The 23330-nt window shown below is 51.8% G+C and overlaps 1 protein-coding gene across 4 annotated transcripts in view; it reads right to left on the reverse strand.

Moving 5' to 3' along the window:
• Positions 1-23330, reverse strand: part of ARHGEF18 (Rho/Rac guanine nucleotide exchange factor 18) — a 92621-nt gene that overhangs the window by 8572 nt on the left and 60719 nt on the right. For all 4 annotated transcript variants that reach the window (XM_043466506.1, XM_043466507.1, XM_043466505.1 and 1 more), the window contains 10 exons: positions 12598-12736; positions 10739-10851; positions 10455-10595; positions 8556-8806; positions 7712-7837; positions 5652-5769; positions 4552-4800; positions 3000-3076; positions 1437-1615; positions 370-449 (listed from right to left, as the gene is read on the reverse strand). In XM_043466506.1, coding sequence (XP_043322441.1) covers positions 370-449; positions 1437-1615; positions 3000-3076; positions 4552-4800; positions 5652-5769; positions 7712-7837; positions 8556-8806; positions 10455-10595; positions 10739-10851; positions 12598-12736 — 1473 coding nt within the window. The remainder of the gene's footprint in view (positions 1-369; positions 450-1436; positions 1616-2999; positions 3077-4551; positions 4801-5651; positions 5770-7711; positions 7838-8555; positions 8807-10454; positions 10596-10738; positions 10852-12597; positions 12737-23330) is intronic.

Raw genomic sequence — 23330 nt, forward strand, 5'->3', positions numbered from 1 at the left:
AGGATGGCCTGAGTCCACTCAACTTCAGGAGGAGGCTGTGGGAGTCCCACCTCTCACAGGGACCCGGAGGGTCTGGCGCACTTGAAGTGGGATACCACGTCGAGTCCTTTCCTGAGCGAGGACCCCAGGAGGAGTCCCAGAGTCCCCCCCATCCCTTTCCCACATGCTCCCTGGAAGGTCACTGCCCCAGGGCACGGGCCATCCCACAGTTCAAGTCCTGGATGTGTGGGCAGGGATCCGCTCCATGGCCAGCCCGCATGGGACAGAAGGGAAGGGCCACCCTGGGCCCAGGAGGGCTCCCGGGGCTGTGTCGCTGGGTGAGGGCTGCGTCATGGGTGCGGAGGTTGGACTGACTCCCTCCCCCCTCACCTTGGAAGTCCCTCAGCCTCACAGCACGGGTCTTTTCCTCTTCGGCCTCGCTGAAGGGCCCTTCCTCCTCATCTGGGCAGCTGCAGGGAGAGAGGACGGATGGGTGAGTGCACCCCAGGGACTGGCTGCCTCTGAGCTGGCAGAGGTCTGCCTGGACAAGCCACTGCAAAAAGCATCTCTGATGTGCTAAGAGATGTAGCTTGTTAATGGTCAACCTTGAAGGGGAGATACAGCCATCAGCATGCATCCAGTCTCCAAGTGTTGGGAAACAACCGGCCACAGGTTTTAAATACCTGGATACTATTTGGGGCAATTCATTCCCTGGGGACCTCCCACATATGGGAGGATGCCAGCCCAGCAAAGCTGAAGCTGAGTACCGAGGGGAGGCTGAGCAGACTAAGGGAAGTTTCTGCGTGTAGAGAGGGAGCAGGCTGGGTGTGGGGACTGGACCCCCATCCCCATCTGTGGACCATGAGCCAGGCATCACACGGAGCCACAGGGCTGGGGTCTGTGGCTGGAGGAGGAGGGACAGCACCACCCCCCACCCCCGTGGGAGGGGAACAGCCCACCAATACAGAAGATTAGAGCTGCCAGCCCTGCAACCCTGTCCCAGAGACATGCATTGTTAGTCACGTCAGAAGGAGCCCAATGGTCCTGTCTGTCTGCCCTCAGATGAGGGGATGACAGAGCACTGAGGTGGAGTGAGGGGGAGGGGAAAAGCCCAGAGGTCTCCCGCCTGCCTGTGACCCCAGCACCCTCACAGGCACTTCTAGGCCTCTGCCGATTTGCCAGCCGCTGAAGCCAAGGGCTTCCCTAGTGGCTCGGTGGTAAAGAACCCGCCTGCCAATGCAGGAGATGGGGGTTCGATCCCTGGGTCGGGAGGATGCCCTGGAGAAGGAAATGGCAACCCACTCCAGTATTCTTGCCTGGGAAATCCCATGGACAGAGGAGCCTGGTGGGCTGCAGCCCAGGGGCTGCAAAGAGTCGGACACGATGGAGTGACTGAGCAACGACAACACGGCCGAGGGAGCAGCCGTGGGGGCGGGGAGGCCCACCCGGCCCCTCACCTCTCCACGGCCCTCCGGATGTGGGCCATCCAGGTGTTCCTGTCTTCCTTTGAGCTGGTGTAGATCTCGTACATCTCGGGCCCGTGCAGGGAGGCGCTGATCAGAAACATGGCTTTCTCCTCGTTGGCCACCTCCCTCACAATGAGCTTTTGCAGCGAGATGACGGGGCGCTTGGAGTCCTGCACGGGTGGGAGGGGGACAGGAGGGTGACCCTGTACCTGCTGCTGCCCCACAGAGGTGGAACCGCGAGCTGGAGGGCAAGGGGGCGGGGGTGGGGGCGTGCACCCCGCTTATCCTCTAATTCAAGGCAGAAAGGTTTTGCCATCTAGGGGGAAAAAGGCACTATGGTGATGATATCCTCACATCCTTTTTCATGTGTCTGTTCAATGTGCTTAAAAGATGTTTTATAATCGCTAATGCATGTACGCTGTACAAAACTCAGCAATACAAGAGCTGGTGGTCTATGGTAATTAACACATCTTCCTCCCAAACCTGTGTCCCAAACAACCAGAGCCAAGCAGTATTCCCAATCTCTGGGCGTCCCCCAAGAGGCAGTGCTCTGACCAACCAGTAAAAGGTACGCTTTTAACTGGCTGTTATGGGCTGAATTGGTCTCCAGCCGCCACTGACCCTAGCTAAATCCATATGCTGAGGTCCTAACCTCAGAAAACATGATGGTATATGGAGACAGGCTGCAGCCCAGGGGGTTGCAAAGAGTCGGACAGGACTGAGTGAGCAACAACACGGCCGAGGGAGCAGCCGTGGGCGGCAAGAAGGCCCATGTGCTTCAAGGGGTGATTAAGTTGCAGTGAGGGCTGAGGGGGTGGCCCTGACCCAAGCAGGACTGCTCTCAGAGAGCAGAGGTGGTGATCAGGATCCAGGCAGACAGGAGCAGCAGATGTGGTGTCACCCTCGTAGGCCCCACGGCACACATGGGGCTTGCTGGGGTCAGGGTGAGACCATTTTCAAGGGTGTGACAGTGTGACCCACTTCTGGAAACTTCTTGAGAAGCCAGTTTAAGTCTCTGGGAAAGGGACAAGACTCCAGAATTCAGTGATAAAGTCCCCCTTCCTCTCCAGGGGAACTCAGCCATGGGTATCCACGGGTCACCCAGGCGAGCGGGGGAGGAGGCCAAGTCCCTGGTGGATGAGGGCCAGGTGGGGTGGATGGACCCCAGACTGACTCCGAGTCCTCCCCAGCGGGAAGCTCCTGCAGTGTGGCTGTTCGAGGACTAGTGGGCCATGGGGCCAATGCAGCCATAGCTCACAGGATGGCGGCTGCCTGAGCCGCATCCTCAGGGGTGACCGGGCATCACTGGCATGACCCTGAGGCCCCCTCAGGCCACTGCATGGGACCCTGGTTTTGGCAAAGTCTGCTCCTGCCTTGCTGGCACCTTCTGGCCCTGGGAGGTCCCGGGACAACGGGGTAACATGTGGGTGTGCTCTTCTAGCCCCATGCTCTTGGGCCACCCCCGGCCAGCACTGAGGTAGCCCCTGGCTTCTCCCGCCCCTCAGCCGCCTCCATGCAGGCAGGTTTCAAGCAGTGAAGGGACAGGACACGTACCACGGATGCAAAGACGTACTTCTGATCCTTTTCTTGGAGCAGCAGAAGCACGTCTGTCAACAGGACCGCAAGGACGTCTAAGGGGAGGGCACGAGAGGAGACGTCTTTCAGGGTCCCCGTGGCCGTGTGGATCCCGCCAGGCAGACAGAAGCCCAGGTGGCCTCGGCCCTGTGGCGCTAAGTCGGTGCCATGATGCTTCTGCAGGAGCCTGATGTCGGGGGTGTTCCGGCTTCGACCTGACCCCCGCCTCCCGGCTCCTGGCTTCAACATTTAACAGCGAACCCCCGGACCCTCGCATCCTGCCTCCTGCTGCAGCCACACTCTCATCCCCAGAAGCCCAAGCTTCATGGTGGTAGCAGGTTTGGAGTCCTGTCCCTGTGGGGACATCGTGAGGTGACTGCCTGGCAGAGCTGGTACACAGGGGTGCGAATCCTAAGCTGTGTCTCCAACAGCGGCACTAGCGCTGTGGGAAATGAAGACACCGCCTCCTCGGGGAGCTTGCTCAGGACTCCCCACCCCAGTTAGATACCCTCCCCACAGAATCCTCCTGCACTGAAGCCTGTGGGGTTCCTCTGCAGCACGTACTGAGCTTTTCACTGCTTGCCTGTTTACTTCTCTCTGTCTGCCCACTGACCTGAGCCCCACGGGGGTATGGCCTCAGCCACCTGCCTTGGTGCTGGGCACAGAGGGGGTCTCAGCTGTAAACCGTATCTTCTCACTGCTCATCTGCTCACATGGAGAACAGACACTTCCTGTCATCTGGCCACCTGTGACACTTCCCCAGAGATCTTTAAAGATGCTGAGGCCAAAGGATAGGTGATGGTTGTTTCCAGAGGCTCATGGAAAGGACAGGACACTCAGGGATGAGCCCTGAGTGAGCTCTGGTTTGGAACTGCACAGCAGATCTCGAAAGGAGGGCTTGGAGCTCAACCTAAGCAGCGGGGTGGGGGGGGTGGGCCACCCAGGTCGCATCCTCTACCCCCACTGGGGCCTGCTACTGTTGTTCAGAACTCTGAGGCCTCTGCTGAATCAGGCAGTCATGATACGCTGGGTTTCTCTTCAGGAGTCGGTGACCCGCTGCGCCCCCTTCACCTGGTGGCCCTTGCTGTGTGCACCATACTGTCTCCATCACTGACAGAGGGCGCCCCACAGCCGCCTCCACCTCGCTCCCGCTCTGATTCTGAGCTCGTCCCAACTTGGTATGTAACCTCCCTTTAGCTGTGAAGTGGTGGCTGTGTCAGCTGGTACCTACCACTTCAAAATGGTGCCACGGAGCCAAGATAGTGCCCACCACTCGAAGATAACACCCACCACTCCAATGCAGTAACAATGATCTAAGGTGGCACCCATCACTCCAAGATGGTGCCCACCACTCCAAGATGACACCCACCACTCCAAGATGGTGCCCACCACTCCAAGATGGTGCCACTGATCCAAGATGGCGCCCACTACTCTAATATGGTACCACCAACCCAGGATGACATCCACCAGCCCAAGACGGTGCCGAGCGCCCCGTGGTGGCGCCGCGGGAGCGGCGGGGGCGGGGCTTTACCTTTCAGGCGCCCGGAGGCGGTCTTCCAGCACAGCGTGCCCTCCAGGTGGAGCTGCCTCTGCAGCATGTCCTCCTTGCGGAAGGTCAGCCCATTTTTGAGCTTGCTGGAGGACTTGAGGTCCATCTTTCCCGCGATCTCCCTGAGGCGCTGGCCCTTCTCGCACTCGCTGACCCTGGCGTCCACGTGTGAGATGATGTCTTTGATGAGGTTCAGGGCCTGGGTCAGGTCTCTGTGGTCCTCGGAGCCAGCTACCACACATAGCAGAGTTAGCGCTTTCCTTGGTCTGCGTCCACAAACATGATGGAGGCAGGCGGGCTATGGCGTCGAGGAGGTGTCTCCCGAGGCCATGGCTCAGAGCGGCCTCGAGAATCACCTCCTAGCTCAAATCTCCTGAGAGGTAAACGCTTCTCCTAAGTAAAGGTAATAACAGCCCAGTGCCTGGCTGTCACCAAGATAGAGTGTTTGTCCAATGTAGAAGCTGAGGCGCAAGTCAAGCGATTACAACGGCCCTGCACAGCCCTGCTGGCCGCTCCTGGGTAACCAGCCTCCCCCTGCCCTCCAGCTCTCCATAAAAGACTCCCATCACTGTCCCCCCACCATCACCAAGGGCTGGTTCCTCTCACTCCAAGGGCAGCGGCACTCCTGCATCCTCCCACTGCCCAAATTCCCTGGAGAAAATGAGGGAGGTGTGGTCAGCACTGCCCTGGCCTCCGGGAACCCTGGGCTGGGCTACACGCTCATCTTCTCTGCCCTCCATGGCACCACGCATGTGACACAGAGGTCCCCCAGGAGTGACCTTAGCCAGAGCACACTGACTCTTCAATACTGACTGGGGGCTGCTCCAGTCGAGACTGAGCAGGAACTGAAGGGGGGATGCAGGCAGGGGAGACCAAACACCCTGTTTCTCAAGCTGGAAATCCCAGCCCCCAGGAGGGTAGATTCTGCAAGACGGGAGCTCAATTAATGATCACTAAGCCCAGCTGAATCCAGGACAGATTGCAGAGTAGACTGTCTAATCCACCATTAGGACAGGGGGCGGGGAGACCGAGACCCTCCTCCCCACCCAACATGGACAGGCAAGGCAGGAGGGCTGGCATACCTTCTGTATTCTGGATAATTCGCTCCACCAGCACGGGGTACTTGGTGATGCGCTGGGTGACCAGGAGGATACACTCATGCACAGCGAGCCGCCTCACGATGGAGAAGCTGCCGATTCTCTGTGAAATGGAGAGGACAAAGCCATGCCGTGTGGGCCAAATCGTTCCCAGTGGGACACGGGGGGCTGGGCACCCTTTCCTTTATCAGTTCACGGGGACCTTTTCTTTGTTGCTTCACCAGGCAGCTGAAAGCAGGGACCGGGATTCCCTGGTGGTCCAGTGGTCGAGAGTCCACCTCGCAATGCAGGGGACGCCGGTTTGAACCCTGGTCCGGGAAGATGCCACATGCCGTGGAGCAACTGAGGCCACGTGCTGTGACCACGAAAGCCCGTGCGCCCTAGAGCCTGTGCTTCTCAAAAAGAAGCTACTGCAGTGAGAAGCCCATGCACCACAATGAAGAGTAGCTCCCATTTGCCACAACTAGAGAAAGCCAGCATGCAGCAATGAAGACCCAGCAGAGCCAGAAATAACTAACCAAATAAAAAATCAAAAAAGAAAGCAAGCAGTGCCTGCTGTTTACAGAAAGGCCAAGAAGCCAGAGGTTGACTCACTCGCTGTAAAATGCAGGGCTCTGCAAAAGCCATGAGGAAGAAACCAGCTGGTGAGGATTTTGGGGATCGCCGGAGAGCTGTCCACACGCACACGTGTGCAGACCCTAACACTGCTGATGGCTATGGAGGCCTTCTGATGCAGCTGGGCCTGTGGTCCCTGCAGCAGCTCCCTGGGGCTGCTGGTGCATGCCTCTGGCTAACAGCCCAAAGAGGCGATCATCTGAAGCCATACTTTCTTTTTTTTGGCTGAATTGTGCAGCTTGTAGAATCTTAGTTCCTCAATCAGGGGTTGAATCCGGGTCCACAGCAGTGAAGGTGGCAAGTCCTAACCACTGGACCACCAGGGAAACCCCTGAAGCCACTTCTTGGTGGGGGCCGAGGGCAGCTTACCGTGCTTCCTTCTGCTTGTCTGTCTCCACTGCTCTGGTTTGTGTTTTAGGAAGGCCAGGAACCATCGGATTTTTGACTGTGCCATGGTGGCATGTGGGACCTTAATTCCCCTGACTAGGATCAAATCTGCGCCCCCTGCATTGGAAGCGTGGAGTCTTAACCACTGGACTGCCGGGGAGGTCCTGGGCACCAGTTCATAAGAGGAGGGGAGGGGACAGACACCTGAGACTTGGCTCTGTTCCCTTCTGTCTCGTGGGAAACCCCCACCTGCGAGGGGCTTCTGGTTCAGGATGCCAGGCGGCCTGGCCCCGTGCTCATCACCAGATGAATTCAGACCACTAGACGACCCTCTCCCTGTCCCATCGGTCTGCTGCTGGGACAATGGAGTGAAATTTAATGACTCTCCGCCCTTCACTCTAGACCGCTATTTACTGGGTGTCACTTTGGGGCACAGGCTGCAGGCGTGGAGCTGTTTTGGGGCACAGTGTGCCGGTACCTCTGTAGGGCACACACTGACTGCGCCCCATGGCCTTGGCCCAGGAGCACCTCCCAGGATGCGGCAGGCAGGGGTCTTGGCTCCCGGACCCTGAGCACCCACATGCTGTCAGGCAGAAGACAGGTGTGGGTCATTCCATGGGCTGATGGGGACGGGTGGGGAGCAGATGGGCGGAGGACAGAGAGAGGCAAAGGCTTACAGGCCTTGTGTCTGCTAGAACATCTGAGGCAGGGGAGGTGGCTCTGGAGGGGCAGGGTGGCCCCGTGTGATGACACTCGTGTCCCCTCGACAGTCTGAGGGACGGTGGTCACCCACTGAGTGGCATCTCAGGGGCCACTCTGCTGTGGTGGAAACAAACACCACGCCTGCTATGCTTTACACCCGCGGATTTTCCAGAGCTTTCATGGCCGTGTCCTGAATGACTTTGTGGTTAAAAATGAGGCAGAACCTGGAAAATCACTGTTTTATAACAAGTCATTTATAAAGTTCTCCAAATGCCTACAGTTTTATGTGAAAAACAAAAACAAAAAAACGTTTTTAGTATAAAGAAATAATTTTTTTTTACCTTGATCAAGTTTTGAAATTTCTTGTTTTGCTGCAGCAGCAACTTGTAGTGACTGACAGCGTCGTTGTGACCGCTACAAAAGATGCTGTATTTTTCTTTCATCCTCTCCCCGTTTTCACCTGAAAACTGAAGAGAGGTGTGGACATGTTACTAGGGGAAACACGGAAACCGCCGGGGAACGTCTTCACCTCGTTCGCCTGACTCTGCTAAACCACAGATTGACCTGACTTGGGGTTTCACTCTCTTGTTTGGCTCGCTGGCCCCAAACAAAATGCTTCGGCACATGGCGACTCATTAACAGGGCACCAAAAGGGCAAAGGAGAAAACTTTTGCATGTCACACAGGCACTTGTAAAACACCCTGAAATCCGACCAGGAAGAATACATTTGAGCGAGAGAATATCAGAAAAAATTCAGAGGTGAAAAGGGTCTTCTTTTCATGACAGGGTCGTCTTCTCCTTAGGTGACTCGCATGCTCCGGGTGCTTTGAGGGCAGATGAGGGGTCTTGGGTCCCCTCTGTCAATCTTGGGCTTGGCCCAGAAGTCCACTCAAAAGTCAGTTTGGGGTCAATGGCCTTGCCATCCATGGCAGTGGTTCAAACACCATGCAGGTGTCAAGACCAAAAAAAAGTAAAAACTGGCCAACCAACCAACCAACCAACCAAACGAAAGCACAGCATATACACCGGACGGTGTCTCGACAAGCACGCTGGCTGTTCAGGCCTCTGTGTTTCTGAGCTGGTGGCGGCGTGGGCAGCTGTGAGAGGCCAGGACCACTGTTCTCGGGGGCTGGGCGCTCAGCAAACAGGACAGAGCAGGGTGGGGGTGGGTCTGGCCATACCCACCTGCTGAACCAGGAGGTCCCCGATCTTCTGGATGACGTAGTTGCAGGCACTGCCCTCCTCCAGCGACTCCAGGCGGCGCTCCTTCAGCCGACACAGGAAGTGGCCGTGCATCTCCAGCAGGTCGTCCGCGCCTGGGAACAGGCGGCTGACGGCCTTGGGGCTGAATTGCAGCTCCTCCCGCAGGGCCCGGGAGTAGACCTTGAGCATGATCTTGAGCGTCCGCACATGGTGGGCCTCTGTCTGCATCAGCTCTGCGGGGACGGGGATGCAGGAATTAGTGGTGCAGGTGGACACCCTGGCTAAGCCCTCCCTTGTCTCACCATGGGCCAGTCTGGCCTCTCAGGTTTCCTCGAAGCCCTCATCGTGGTGGTTGGACCTCCCAGGGGCCAGGCCTCCCGTCCTCCCTGGCCCAGCACTGCCCAGGGCCCAGCTTAGGGAGGTTGACAGACACCAGGAAAGAGAGGACCGGATGTGTGCCCAGACCTCAATTTCACAGGAGGGTTTTCTGTCTGTTGTCAACTGAAGATGTTTTCAGGCTGTTTGAAACAAGACTGTTCTGCTGGACATCCCTCCCTGGGATGTGAAACTCACACGCTGGTGCTGTGTCAGACACCCACCCCAGACTGTAACTGATGGGAAAAGCGAAGCTCAAGGGAGGATTTTTAATTCACGTTAAAAGCAAAGAAAGATGAGATTTTGTGATGAAGGCTTTCTGTTGTTTAACTCAAGGTCTTGAAGCTGTCAGAGGTGGGACAGAAGTCAACAGGACACATGTACGTACAGCTGATTCCTGATGCTGTCGACCGGAAACTCTCACCATGTTGTTCATCGGCTATTGCTGTTGTTTAGTCACTAAGCTGTGTCTCTTTTGTGACCCCATGGACTGGAGCCCTGCTTCTCTGTCTATGAGATTTCCCAGGCAAGAATACTGGAGTGGGTAGCCAGCCATTTTCTTCTCCAGGGGATCTTTCCAACCCAGGGATCAAACCCGTGTCTCCTGCTTGGCAAGCAGACTCTTAACCACTGAACCACCAGAAAAGCCCGCTAACCAGTTACACTCCAACATAAAATAAAAGGGAACCCCCTAACAGCATCGGCCCATTCCAGGGCTGCCAGCCATGGGGCTGGAAGGACTCTGTGCTGTCCAGCAGTGGAGACAGCAAGGCAAAGAGCTGTCCAGATGGAAGCGGTGGACTGGCCCCCCCACTGGCCCTGTCTGCAGGACCCCTGGCTGGCCTGGCTCTCCTCCCTGCCCACACCCCCACTTGCTCTGGCCCTGGCAGGGAGCTGAGTGTGTAAAACGCGGAAGGAGTTGAGTGTCCACTGCTTAGTGGACACCACTGAGCAGCAGGGAGGGAGGCCTGGAGGGACCTGCGGGGAGCACCAGCCCAGGTTTGGGCAGTGTCTGGGAGCTATGGTTTCCATGGTGACCATGACAGCCAGTCTCAGGAGAGTGGCTGCTCACGGCCAGCTTCTCTGATGGTTACTGGGAAGGGGTGCCCACCTGGGAGCCGGTGTTACGGTCACATTCAGATGGACAGACCTGCCTTCAGAGCCCCCGTTGCGGCTCTGTCCGGGCCTGTCTGCGGTCACCTGACTGGGGACGGCTGGGATGGGCTCGGGTGGTCTTCTCCCTCGGGGTCACCACCATGGTGGGGATGACTCAGGGCTGGGCACTGGGCCATTCCCGTCCCCGGGGACTGATTCTCACAAAGTCTTGCCCGGCCGCCTCACCCCTGGCCCGGCAGGCCCAGCTGCCCGGGGCGGGGGAGGGCGGAACAAGTGGAGGGGCCACGTGGTCTCAGGGAGGGTCAACAGTGGAGTCCCAGCTCCCCAGTGTAATCAATTAAAAACAAACCAGAAAAGAAGAAGAGAGAGAAGGGGCGCAGGCCTCCTTACCATAGAGCACATCCTGCCTTTTCACCACCTCCCTCTTCTGTTTCTTCACATACTCGGGGTCCACAGAGCGGCTCCAGGACTCAGCCTCGAACTCACGGGCGTCCGCTTCGATCTCACTCTTCAGCGAGGCAGTGTAGGGGTCTGAGGGAAGGACAGGAGGCTGCTGCTCGGGGGCTGGGGCCTGCCTGGCTCAGGGGCTACCCGCCGCCCTCACCCCCTGGACGCCTGCATGTGGGTCTCGATGCCTCCCAGTGACACCCGGGAAAGGATCGGGGCGACCGTACCGTCTATGAAGATGGGCTCAGTGCTAGAAAATGTAAGAAAAAGAGGTTCCTCGGCCACCTGCTTGAGCTTCGGAAACAATGTGTCAGTTTCATCCATTTCTCCTGTTAGTGGTCTAAACAGACATAAAACCAACTTTAAAAAAGCTGAAGCACACACAGAAACACACACTCATACAAACACACAGTCTATAAGAGCAAATCAGGCTGTTATTTGATTTGATTAGATACTATTTGAGAACTTTCTGGATGTCAATATAAACCTTAACTCTGTCACAAATCTTTTTTTTTTTTTCTTCTTCCTTTTTCTGGCTGTGCTGCATGGTTTGTGGGATCTTAGTTTCCTGACCAGGGACTGAACCTGTACCCCCTGCCATGGAAGCACCCAGTCGTAACCACTGGACCACCAGGGAAGTCCTTGTCACAGATCATTTTTGAAAATTAGGACACTACCTGTGAATGTGACATGATGAGTTCTTCCATCAAACTAACTTTTTTTTTTTGGAGGGGGAGGGTATGGTTGATGTACAATATCATGTAAGTTATGGGAGTATAACATAGTGATTCACAATTTTTTTGACTCAACTTTTAAAGGTTATATTCCATTTTCGTTATTATAAAATATTGGCTCTATCTCCTGTGCTGTACAATACATCCCCGTAGCTTATCTATTTTGTACGTAGTAGTTTGTGCCTCTTAATTTCTTGCCCCTATCTTGCCTCTCCCCGCTTCTCTCTCCCCACTGGCAACCATTAGTTTGTTCTCTGTATCTGCACCAAAACTAATTTGATGTTCAAGTACATTCTATGAAAAAGTGAGTGAAAGTGTTAGTCACTCAGCCGTGTCTGATTCTTTGCGACCCCTCGGACTGTAGCCGCCAGGCTCCTCTGTCCATTGGATTCTCCAGGCAAGAATACTGGAGCGGGCTGCCATTCCCTTCTCCAGGGGATCTTCCTGACCCAGGGATCAAACCCCAGTCTCCTGCACTGCAGATTCTCTACCATCTGAGCATCAGGGAAGCCACCCAAGCACATTCTAAGGGTATACTAATTAAATGCTTCCTTTCCTAGCCACTGGCGCCCTCTGGAATCCCCAGAATTCTTTCCGGCCAGAGCAGGGTGGACACAGCTTCATTCCTAGTCCAGACTGGAGGGAGAATCTTTTCTAGGGGAAAGAAGATTAGCTTCTTGCCCCACTGACTCATGCAGCAACATTTTTTTTTTTAACATGAGGTTTTCTACTTGAACACTGCTGAATGCAACACTTCGAGAACCATCTCGAAGCCCTAGGAAAATCAGTCTAAAGCATAAATAATAGGATACAGACTCCGCAGCGACCTCAGCAGACTTCCTGCCTGATCTGCAGGACAGAAAGGAGCCCTGTCCAAGGGTCCTTCAAGAGCAGGAAGCAAACTGGCTCCAAATGGCTGGGGAGCCCAGAACACACCTTTTTTCCCTTCCCTTTTGAACTTTATTTTGTATCGGCGTATGGTCGATTAACAGTGTCGTGATAGTTTCAGGTGTACAGTGAAGAGATTCAGTCATACACACACATGTATCCATTCTCCCCAAACCCCCCTCCCATCCAGGCTGCCACATAACACTGAGCAGAGTCCCCTGTGCTATACCGTAGGTCTTGGTTGGTTATCCATTTAAAATATAACAGTGCAGAACACACCGTTTTTGAAGAAGGAGGAGGAGTGAATCTCCGAGGTAGGTGTTAACGGGAATCTTGCCTTTTGGTAGGGTGGTCCTGCCGAGGGTCTCCTTCTGGAGAGGCTGTCCGAGGGGTCCCTGAGGAAGCCCCCCCCCCACCTCCCTCCCTTCGCCAGTCCCTGGTGGCAGAGGGGGGACCCCACTCACCCAAGTCTTGTCCCGGTTCCCGCTGGGCTGGGTGCTGGCTGTGGACCCCCCTTCTGCGAGACCGTCATGCCGACATTCCTGGTCGGGCGCGGGCTGCCATCGGACAGGAGGGTGGCCCTCGGGTGCTCCTTTAGGGATGCTGCGACGGAGGCAAAGACAGAGTGGGTGCTGAGGAAGTGGGCGGGGTAGCGCAGGTGGCCCGTCGGGAGGCCCTGCTCCGACTGAGGCCGCAGCGCCGACAGGATCTTGGAGGTCAGCAGCTCATTGTCCAGGAAGATGCTCTCGCTCCACTTCCTGGGGAGAGAGCCGTAGAAGGAGAGCTCAGGGCGGCTGCGGGGCGCGCCCTCCCTGTCGCCGCTCTTGGAATGCCCGTTCCCCATGGTCACGCTCTGGGCGCTGAGACCCGGCTGCTCTGTGCTGTTTTTATACCCCGAAGGAGGGGGGGGATGCTTCTAGAAATGGAAAGCTGGTTCTCTTACTGTATTGGCTGAAGCCGCGGGTCTGGAGGGCAGGAAGTGGGTCCCCACTGTGACCGTTCAGTGTGGAAATCGCACAGGATTTTCTCCTTGGGTAAAACACCACCAACATGGCAACTCCCCCGCTCCAGGCCCTTTCTGTCTTGGTGGGGAGAGGGGGCAGGTAGCAAGGACCAGCTTATATCCGCCACGGACTAGGGAGCTTGTACCGACATCACACACGCCATTGTAATTAATCTGAGACCAGCTGTCAGGGTGATTCTGAGATGTGGAGACCACGGGGTCTCTGATGTTCGTGTCACTAACAGAATCTGAGGCTCTGATCCTATAGTAGAAGGTGATCGGAAACCAACCGAACACACAACAGGGGCCCAGCAGGGCTGTCTGTGCTCATTAGCTCGTTAATTTCAGAGTTGGGATGTTACTGTTGATAGCAACTTATCCCCCCCAATCCTGCCACAGATCATAAACTTGAATGTGTTCTACTCATATGTGAATTCATTCAATCCTCTCCATAAGTGTCAAAGTAGGCACACTTATCTTCACCTTGATAAAAAAGGACACTGACAATTAAGAAGTCCAATGTCCAGTGCCACTTATATTTGATACATGACAGTCCATGATAAACTCACAAGACGACCTGATTCAAATCTACAATTTTTTCACACTTGCTACTAGCAATGCCTTGTATGTTACTTTAAGGTCACAATCTATGGGCGAGTACTGATCTATTATAACTATACTTGAAGTTCATGATTATACTGGATTTTGGACACACACACCCCCAAACACAATCAATACACAGACAAAAATAAAGAACAAAAACAAACAACAACAAAACCAGAAATCTAAAAAAAAAAACAAACCCAGAAATCTAGCAACAGACTCCATGTCGAGCGGAAAGGATGTTGAACACAAGTAAGAAACCGAGAGAAACCTGAAATTAAAATAATTTCAAATTATTTAAAAAAATGTTGATGCTAGAATTAATGTTTAAAAAGTGTGAATGTAATTTTTGCCTTCTTTAATTTAAAGATATGTATTGAAGGACTTCTCTGGTGATCCAGTGGTTAAGAATCCACCTGCCAATGCAGGGGACAGGGGTTCGATTCCTGGTCCGGAAAGATCCCACATGCCATGGGGCAACTAACCCTGTGCACACAAGTACCGAGCCACTGCTCTAGGGCCTGCAAGCCACAGCTACTGAGCCCGCGCGCTGTAGCTCCTGAAGCTGCGTGCCTACAGCCTGCGCTCCGGGACAAGAGAAGGCCCCACAGTAAGAGCTAGAGCACCGACACTGGAGAGTAGACCCCCCCACCCCGCCCCCGCCCCCGCCTGCTGCAGCTAGACAAAAGCCTAAGCAGCAACAAAGAGCCAGCACAGCCAAAGATAAAAACACGTACAGGAAAAGAGAAAAAGCGCTGAACATTTGGATGCACTGTTCCCACTGATCCCTCCCCCACCGATGGAAAGATGCAGCTCTTAGAAAACCAGGCTGTCATTAATTAGGCTGATTTTTTGCCTCCTCTTTTTTGACAAATCCACCATGTAAGTCAAGCCTACTTGGCTAATTTATCTATTCTTAGGGTAAAAGCCACATTTAAAAGCTTTGCTCTAAGACAAACAGCAGCCTTGAAAAGAAATCTGACCAGTGGCACTCCAGATCTGGCTCCTGGGTCCCCAACGCACCCCCTCCCCGGCTCCTGGTTTCTCTACATCACTCGAGGAAAGTAGTTGGGATTCTGGTTCTGAGCAGCATGGAGACTGGGTGGTGCTGTGTGCTCGGTGATCTCAGACATCCTGACGTGGAGATTGTAAATGGCTAACGGTGTCTGTTATTGCGGTAGACCCAGGTGACCAAGCTGTTGCTCATATACCAACACCTGTTTGGCAAAGGTGAAAATCGTAAACCGAGGACTCCACAGTCCCTGGCAAGCGATTCCTGGCTTTCTATAGCCGGTGAACTCCACCCCTGCAATTATGATCTATCTGGACATACAGACGGGACAAATGCAGAGACGAAGCCTTCGCCCAGTGTCCTGGTGTGGCTGGTAGGTTGTTCCTGTGACCCAAGGTCCTGCCTGAAGTCGGATGGATTCTGCTGTAATCGAACAGCCCACAGAAGAAAAGGTAACCAGGAACACCCTCGAAGAATCACCGCTTCCAGAGAATTTTTAGAAAATGATGGATGACACCTCCTTGGGCTGGTGGGAAGACACTCTGAGGTTCTTGCATCTTACAGTCTTGCTTTAGGGATCCCAGGTACCCCCAGACTCTCAAAAGGGGAGAAGGGACAAAATTCCAGGTAACACAATGATGAGCTGGCCCCCTCAACATATGGCACGATTTACTCATTTACTCTCATTACTGTCTCCCTGGTAGGAGGGAGGAAGGGTCTCTCACAAAATAGGCACCGAGAAATCACTGTTTCACAGGATTTTACTCAGCCAGAAAAAGAAATGAAATTCCAACATTTGCTGCAATGTGGACAAAATGTGAGGACATGATGCTCAGCGAAGTAAGTCAGACACGAAAGGACAAAGACGGTCAGATTCCTCTTCTCAGAGGTCCCAAGAGGAGTCAGACTCCCAGAGACAGAATGCAGGATGGGGTGGGTGGGTTCCCGGGATGGGGGAGGGGAATGAGGAATCTTGCTTAAAACGGACAGAGTTTCAATTGGGGAAAACGAAGAGCATTTTGGAGATGGATGTTGGTGATGGTTGCCTGACACTGTGAATGTACTTAATGCCGCTGGACTGTATTCTTCAAAATGGTTAGGCTGGAGCCTTACTCACTGGACCACTAGTGAACTCCTAAGTGACTCACATTTTTCACCTCAACTATCTCTGCACGTGATTGTGAACACCCCACAAGTACTGATTCGAGGGTTACATATACATTTTAGCCAGCAGGTGAATTTGCAAACACAGAATCCAAGAATAATGTCGTCCGTCCACACAGTGGAATACGAGGTACTCAGCCAAAGAAGGAATGAGAGGTTGAAACATGCTCCGATGTGGATGGACCTGGGAAAAACCCTGCTGAGTGAAAGAGGTCAGGCACACAAGACCTCTCAGTGCAGGATCCCACCTCTAGAAAACATGCAGCATAAGTCCATCCCCAAAGGCAGAAAGCAGATTAACAGGTGCCTAGGACTGGGGGCTTCCCTGGTGGCTCAGATGGTAAAGAATCCACCTACAATGAGGGAGACCTGGGTTCGACCCCTGAGTTGGGAAGATCCCCTGGAGGAGGGCATGGCCACCCACTCCAGTATTCTTGCCTGGAAAATCCCACAGACAGAGGAGCCTGGTGTGTTAAAAGTCCATAGGATTAAAAAGAGTCGAACACGACTGAAGCGCCTAAGCACACCAACAGGACTGGGGGAGATTGGAGGGTGACAGCTCATGGGTGTGGGGTTTCTTCTGGGCGTTCTAAACTTCACTGCAGAAAAAAAAAAAGAGAGCGGGGGAATGCCCTGATGGTCCAGTGGTTAGGAATTGCTGCTTTCACTGTCGTGGGTCTGGGGTTTGATCTCTGGTTGGGGAACTAAGGTCCTGAAGCCACGTGGTGTGGCCAAACACTTTTTAATTAAAAAAATTTTTAATTCAATAAAATTGATTGCGGTGACTCTGAGAACATTAAAAGCCACTGCACTGCACAGTGAAATTGCTGGACTGTATGTTATGTGCATTGCATCTTGGTTAACAGGTAAACTAGAGGAAGGGCCATCTTTCTGCAGGAGGAGAGGGAGCCGAGGGATCTGCAGGCTTGACACCCACTGTGAGTGACTCTTGCTGTCCCTGGCTCTGAGACAGCCAGGAATCTGTATTTACACTGCCATTGTGTTCTCCTACACCAGATCAGCCAAGGTGGGGCAGAGGAGCAGTGGCCGGGCGCTGGGATCTGGGCGGCGCTATCTCCACTGCCACCCGGGAGCTTAATTAGCACCCTCTGCCTGCCGCTGAGAGGTGCCATCGACCGCTGTGCTCCTGGCCCGCTGCGGCGACCCGTCCACCATGGAGGGGACCCAGAGGAGAGGGAGGGACAACGAAGAGAAGTGAACGGTGAAAATGGAAAAAGTTCTTGGCCCGCAGGAAAAAACACACCCTGCTCTGAGCCACAAACACAGACAGCAGTCCGTTCTCAGGAATTTTTTTTTTTTCAAACCTGGAATCGAGAAAAATAGTGTAGATGATCTTATTTGCAAAGCAGAAATAGACACAGACATAGAGAACAGATGGATGGATATCAAAGGGGAAAGGGGTGAGACGGGATGAACTGGAAGCTTTGGATTAACATATATACACTGCTGACAGTAGGTATAGAACAGCTAACTGATGAGGACCTACTATGCAGCCAGGGAACTCTACTCAATGCTCTGTGGTTACCTAAATGGGGAGGAAATCCAAAAAAGAGGGGGATATATATAAACATACAGCCGAGTCACTGTGCAGTACAGCAGAAACTGACACATTGTAAGGCAACTACACTCCAAAGAAAAGTAATAATAACAATAAAAAAAAGATGCTACCCTGGGTTGGGCTTCCAGCTGGGACAGCCTCAGACAGACTGGTCATATAATACAGGTATATATCCTAAGCCTGGTGACTCAGATGGTAAAGATTCTGCCTGTAAATGCAGGAAACACAAAAGACAAGGGTTTGATCCCTGGGTCGGGAAGTTCCCTTGGAGGAGGGCATGGCAACCCACTCCACGGGGCTGCAGAAGTGACTTAGCACCCACACACCCTGGGTTATGAATCATATCCCTCCTCATGTTCTTCAATGAATAAAAGCAAATAATGCAATCACTTTAAAAAATGTCCTCGCTGCCAAAACACCACAACAAAAACCCGTGTTTTGTCTTGGTTTCTTAAAGAGTGATCTCTGAGCAAATCAGGCAATGAAGCTGGTATGAGGGCTGTAGTGATCCCGCCTTGAGATGTCACTTGGATGACAGACTCCATGCTGTGCAGTTCAGGTGAAAAGGGGCTAATTTCTATCGCACTCAGGCTCCCGAGTGACCTGCTGTCTATAAATCCCCCGATACACCAGCAGGACCCCATCAGCCCCCAGGGGAATCGTAAGGACCCACAAAGAAAGTCTATGAATATGACTTAATAGTTACAGACCTGTTGAAAGTCATTTTTCAAGGAAACCCATCAAGTGACCATCTTAATTGGACTTAAACTGTCCTTATATCATCTAGACCCACACTGGCTTCCAGAAACACTGACTTCCAAATAAGAATTTTAAATTCTAACCCACAAGGACCTGCTATATAGCATGGGGACCTATAATCATATCTTATAATAACCAGTAATGGAAAAGAATCTGAAAAACAGATATACATGTATTGTTATTGTTCGGTTGCTAAGTCGTGTCCGACTCTTTTGCAACCCCATGACATGACTGTAGCCCACCAGGCTCCTCTGTCCACGGGATTTCCCAGGCAAGAATACTGGAGTGGGTGGCCATTTCCTTCTCCAGGGGATCTTCCCGACCCGGAGATCGAACCCAAGTCTCCTGCCCTGGCAGGTGGATTCTTCACCACTGAGCCACCTGGTATCACTGAATCATCTGCAGGACACCTGAAGCTAACACAACACTGCAAATCAACTACACTTTAAATTTTTTTTAATATTCTAAATGGCAGACTCCTCCTGTCACTCGATGGGAAAGCAACTGGAAACATCTCTGGGAGGCAGCTGGGCCGGGGCACCACATCCCTGCAGTTTTCTGCTATAGGCCAAGCAGGTGGATCAGACCGGCAGCATCTTTAGGCAGGACCAGACTTCCCCAGCCGCCCAGCAGTTTTGGAGGCTTGGCTTCAGAACAGCTCCCCCATTTCTCCCATTTGGGTGAGGTCCTGGGTCCTCCTCCCACCACCCCCATTCTTTGTGTCTGCGAGAACATCTCTCCCAGGCTGCCAGTGCAGCCTGTCTCTAGAGGGTTCTAGCAAGCACAGGTTGCAGGGAGAGTGTTCCAGAGACAATTAAGAAAATCTGGTGCCAAGTGGAGTTTTCAGTTCACAGCTCCAGGCTTGGCGGCTGCCTGAGAACAGACTGAATCGATGCTGAGACAACTCATTGATTTCTCTGCCTTGTTTCATTGTATGTTATACAACAGAGATGACATAAAAAAGAAAAAGAAAAAATACAGGAGGCAAAAAAAAAAAAAACAACAAAAAAACCCCCCAAAACAAAACCAACAGCCAAACCCCAAATCTTAACCCCCCGCCTCAAAGGACAAAGAAAACAACTAAAAAAGGGCATACTGTGGTTTAGAAGTGTAAGCCAGAAAGAATATTCTTTGTGGATCTGAAATTACCCAATTAACAAAATACACAGTCCCCTTACTCCCAATTATGTCAAACCAGCAAACACCACTATATATATATAAAAAAAAGTGGTATTTTCTTGACTGTGTGTGCAGAAGACATAAGCATCACAAAACAGTATAAAAGTAGAAATAACCCAAAATGCCACCATCCACAGTTAACTGGTACTGGAATGAAGATTTGTAACTTGAGAATTAATGTTTATACTGAGTAATTTAGAAAGCCATGTTGAAAGCTCCATCATGTATAGCAAAAGGATAATATGATAGCAAATACATATATATATTTTGCATAAATATTGTATAGGACATGTGGGTTATACCATCAAGTGATATGCTTGCAAATCACAATCATACAAAATATTCTATGTTACTCTATGGATAATTCTGTAAGTTAAACATAGAAAGGACAAATGGCCATGTCTGTGGGCATAAACATGAAATTCAACCTAAAAACTTCATGCTTTTCACACATAAAAACTCAAAATGGACCACAGATTTAGAACCATAGAACTATTCAGAGCTAACACAGGAGAAAATCTTTAGGAACTGGGGCTGAAATGGTGACGAGTTCTTTGCTGTGACACCAGCAGCCTGATCCACAAAAGAAAAAAAATTTTTTTAAACTGTCTTCATCGTAATTAAAAATGTTTGCTTGTGGAAGATCTCTTAAAAGGATGAAAAGACATGCTACAGAGTGGGAAGAAATATTTGCAAACTGCCTGATGAAGGACTAGCATCTAGAATATATAATGGACTCTCAAAATCCAACCATAAAAATACAAACAACCCATTTAGAAAAATGAGCAGAAGAGATGAAGACTACATTTCTTTGAAGCAGATATTGAATGATGATGTAAAAAAAGCACATGAAATGATGTTCAACATCATTCAACCATCAGAGAAATGCAAACTAAAACCACCAGGGACCATCACTACCAGGATGGTTAAAATAAAAAAAAAAGTGATGATGCTAATTACTTGTGAGGATGTGGAGAAATTGGATTGCTCATACATGGCTGGTGAGAATGTAAGAGAGTGCAGTCGCTCTGGAAAACAATTGGGCGGTTTGTAAAGAAAACTAAACAATTGCATTCCAGGGTATTTATCTCAGAGAAACGCAAAACAAAGTCCAGACAAAAACCTATGCACCACTGTTCACTAGAAACAATACAGAGGTCCTCCGCTGAGTAAAAGGTTAGACAACAGAATACAACACACAACAATCAAGGTGGATCTCATGGGCATTATACTGAGATAAAGGGGCCAACCTCAGACTTCCCTGCGGTGGATTGGAATCCACCTGCCAATGTAGGGTACATGGATTCGATCCCTGCTCTGGGAAGATCCCACGTGTCTTGGAGCAACTAACTCTGGGTGCCACAATGAATGAGCCTGCCCTCTAGAGTGTGCGAGCTGAAGCTACTGAAGCCTGTGGTCTGCAATAAGAGAAGCCACCGCAGTGAGAAGCCTGCGCTTCTAGAGAGGAGCCCCTGCTTGCCACAGCTAGAGAAAGCCTGAGTGCACCAGTAAAGAACCAGCACAGCCAGGAATAAATAAATATTAGAAATATTTATATTTCTATAAATATAAATAAAGGCATTAAAGTAAATATGCAAATAAAGTAAGATTAAAAAAAAAAAAACAATTCCTGCAGGAATGTAAGCATCGGGAAACTGAGTGGGAGATATATGGAAACTCTGTACTCTCTTTGTGACTTTTTTTATAAATTGAAGACTATTCCCAAACAAATAGTTAATTTTTTTTTTTTTTTTAAAGTTCGGGAAGAACTGAGCCTTGTTAAAAACAAAAGAATAATTTTTGAAAAGGTATGTGTGTGGGCATTCTGAGTTACATTAAAAAAGGACTAGAATGCACCAGGCCCTTCTTGGCAGAGGGAGGAGACAAGCAATTGAAAATATTTATTTAGGGATACCCATGTTCAGCAGTGGCGTTCTTCACAGTGATGCTGAGGCTGGAGCAACCCAAGTATCTATAGATGGAGGAATGGACAAACAGATGCGGTCCATCACTGGGACTTTATTTTAGTCTTAAAAAAAGGAAGGAGATGCTGAGCCCTGCTACACTGTGGATAAACCTTGAGGACATGATGCTCAGTGAGAGAAGCCAGACACAGAAGCACACACAGTCTGACCCCGCTCACAGGTGGCCCCTGGAGAAGTCACAGCCACAGAGACAGGAAGTGGATGGTGGGGCTGGGGGCCGGGCGAGGGGCCAGGGAGTGAGTGTTTCATGGGGACGGAGTTTCAATATTTCGAGACACGAGTTCTGGAGATGAATGGTGGGAATGGTTGCACTACTTACAGCCACTGCATCATGCCCTTAAGATGGTTAAGATGACAAGTTTTTAGTATATTTTATGGCTATTAACATCCCATTAAGGGACTCAGAGTATGTCCACACAATACCATGTGATGGAGAAGAAATGAGACTCCTTAACTGTGGTTTCCTTCTTCCTCCCATCTAGGTGAGATAGCCCCTGGACCGAGAAGGAACAGAAACAACTTCGAAGATCATCAAGGCTCGAGGCAGGACAAGGCACGTGTACCCGACCTCAGCTCCTCAGGGCCCGGCACAGGGCAGCCCAGGGACGCAGAGGGCACCGAGTGAAGTCTCTAGACTGAATGATGTTCGAGTCGGACATGGAGACAGCTGGCTGGGTCTGTGTGGAGCGCCTCTGGGGGAGCTGGGGAGGACAGAGATGACAGAAAGGCAAAGCCATCCTGATTGGCAAAGAGGAAGGAAGTTAATCTTACAAACTCAATGTTAACCTGCAGCAAAAAAAAAAAAAAGCCTTATGGGCTGTGAGCATGGGAAATAATAGGCTGAGAATCTCGGGTTTCCTGTTTCTTGGAACAAATCAAGACTAAACTCCGAGAGGTGTGCTCTGCAGGTCTAGAGGAGAGGAGATAGAGGGAAGGTTTTCATGGTCGCTACAGCAAATGGGTTGCTGGTCCCTGGGCAGTTCTGGGCATAGTGGGGAGACAAAGTGGATACGGGCCCCTGGGGTATAAGCTAGGTGCTGGCTGAGTCCCTTGTGACATCCTTGTAAATTCACAGGGGGATTAAGAACCCATGAGCACAGCTTGAGCGACTTTAAAATTTACTGGGGCCAGCCTTCCCTGCTGGTCCTGTGGCTAAGACTGCACTTCCAATGCAGGGGACCACCCGGGTTCAATTCCTGGCCACGGAACTAAGATCCCACACGCTACAAGTAAGAGCCCGCATGCTGCAACTAAAAAGATTCCACAAGCTGCAATGAAGATCCCGCGTGCTGCAACTCAGACTCAGCACAGCCAAATAAATAAATATTTAAAAAAATTTACTGGGTGTCCACACACACTCAAGCTTGGCAGTGGACCGATCTTACAAAGAAAGAGGGTCTCCAGTAGAATGCCAAAGGGCTCTGTCCTTGGCCTTGCCAGAGATGAGACCATAGGAGCCTTGCTTATCAAATTCACAGATGACAGGGAACAGAGAAGTTGCCCCAGATTTTGTTTGTAAATAAAGACAGAGAGATGAATTAACACAAAACCGTCTTGGAGAAATTACTGTAGAGGAAATACCAAGAGATCCAGCAAAGATGGGGGGCGTGGGGCGGCTCCCACCTCTAGTAGCAGCACAGGTGAAAAACCAGGGGGGCGTTCCAGGTGCCTGCCAGCAGCTCAGGAAACCAACAGCGCGGTGCACGCAGGGCGGGGTCACCTTAGGTCACAGCAATGTCAATGCGATAACCAGAGCCAGGAGGGCTAAGCCGCTGGCCGGCCAGGCCTGCCTGGGCATTTACCTTGGGCCAGGGCCAAGTCCAGTGAGTTCACTGCCCCAAAGTGGCACCCAGGAAGCCACACGGTCTTCTAAAAAGTACCATAGAGGGTGGTACACAGGGGGCCCCAGGCCC

The sequence above is a fragment of the Cervus canadensis genome, chromosome 4 (genome assembly GCF_019320065.1).
Source record: "Cervus canadensis isolate Bull #8, Minnesota chromosome 4, ASM1932006v1, whole genome shotgun sequence".
Taxonomy (NCBI): Eukaryota; Metazoa; Chordata; class Mammalia; order Artiodactyla; family Cervidae; genus Cervus; species Cervus canadensis.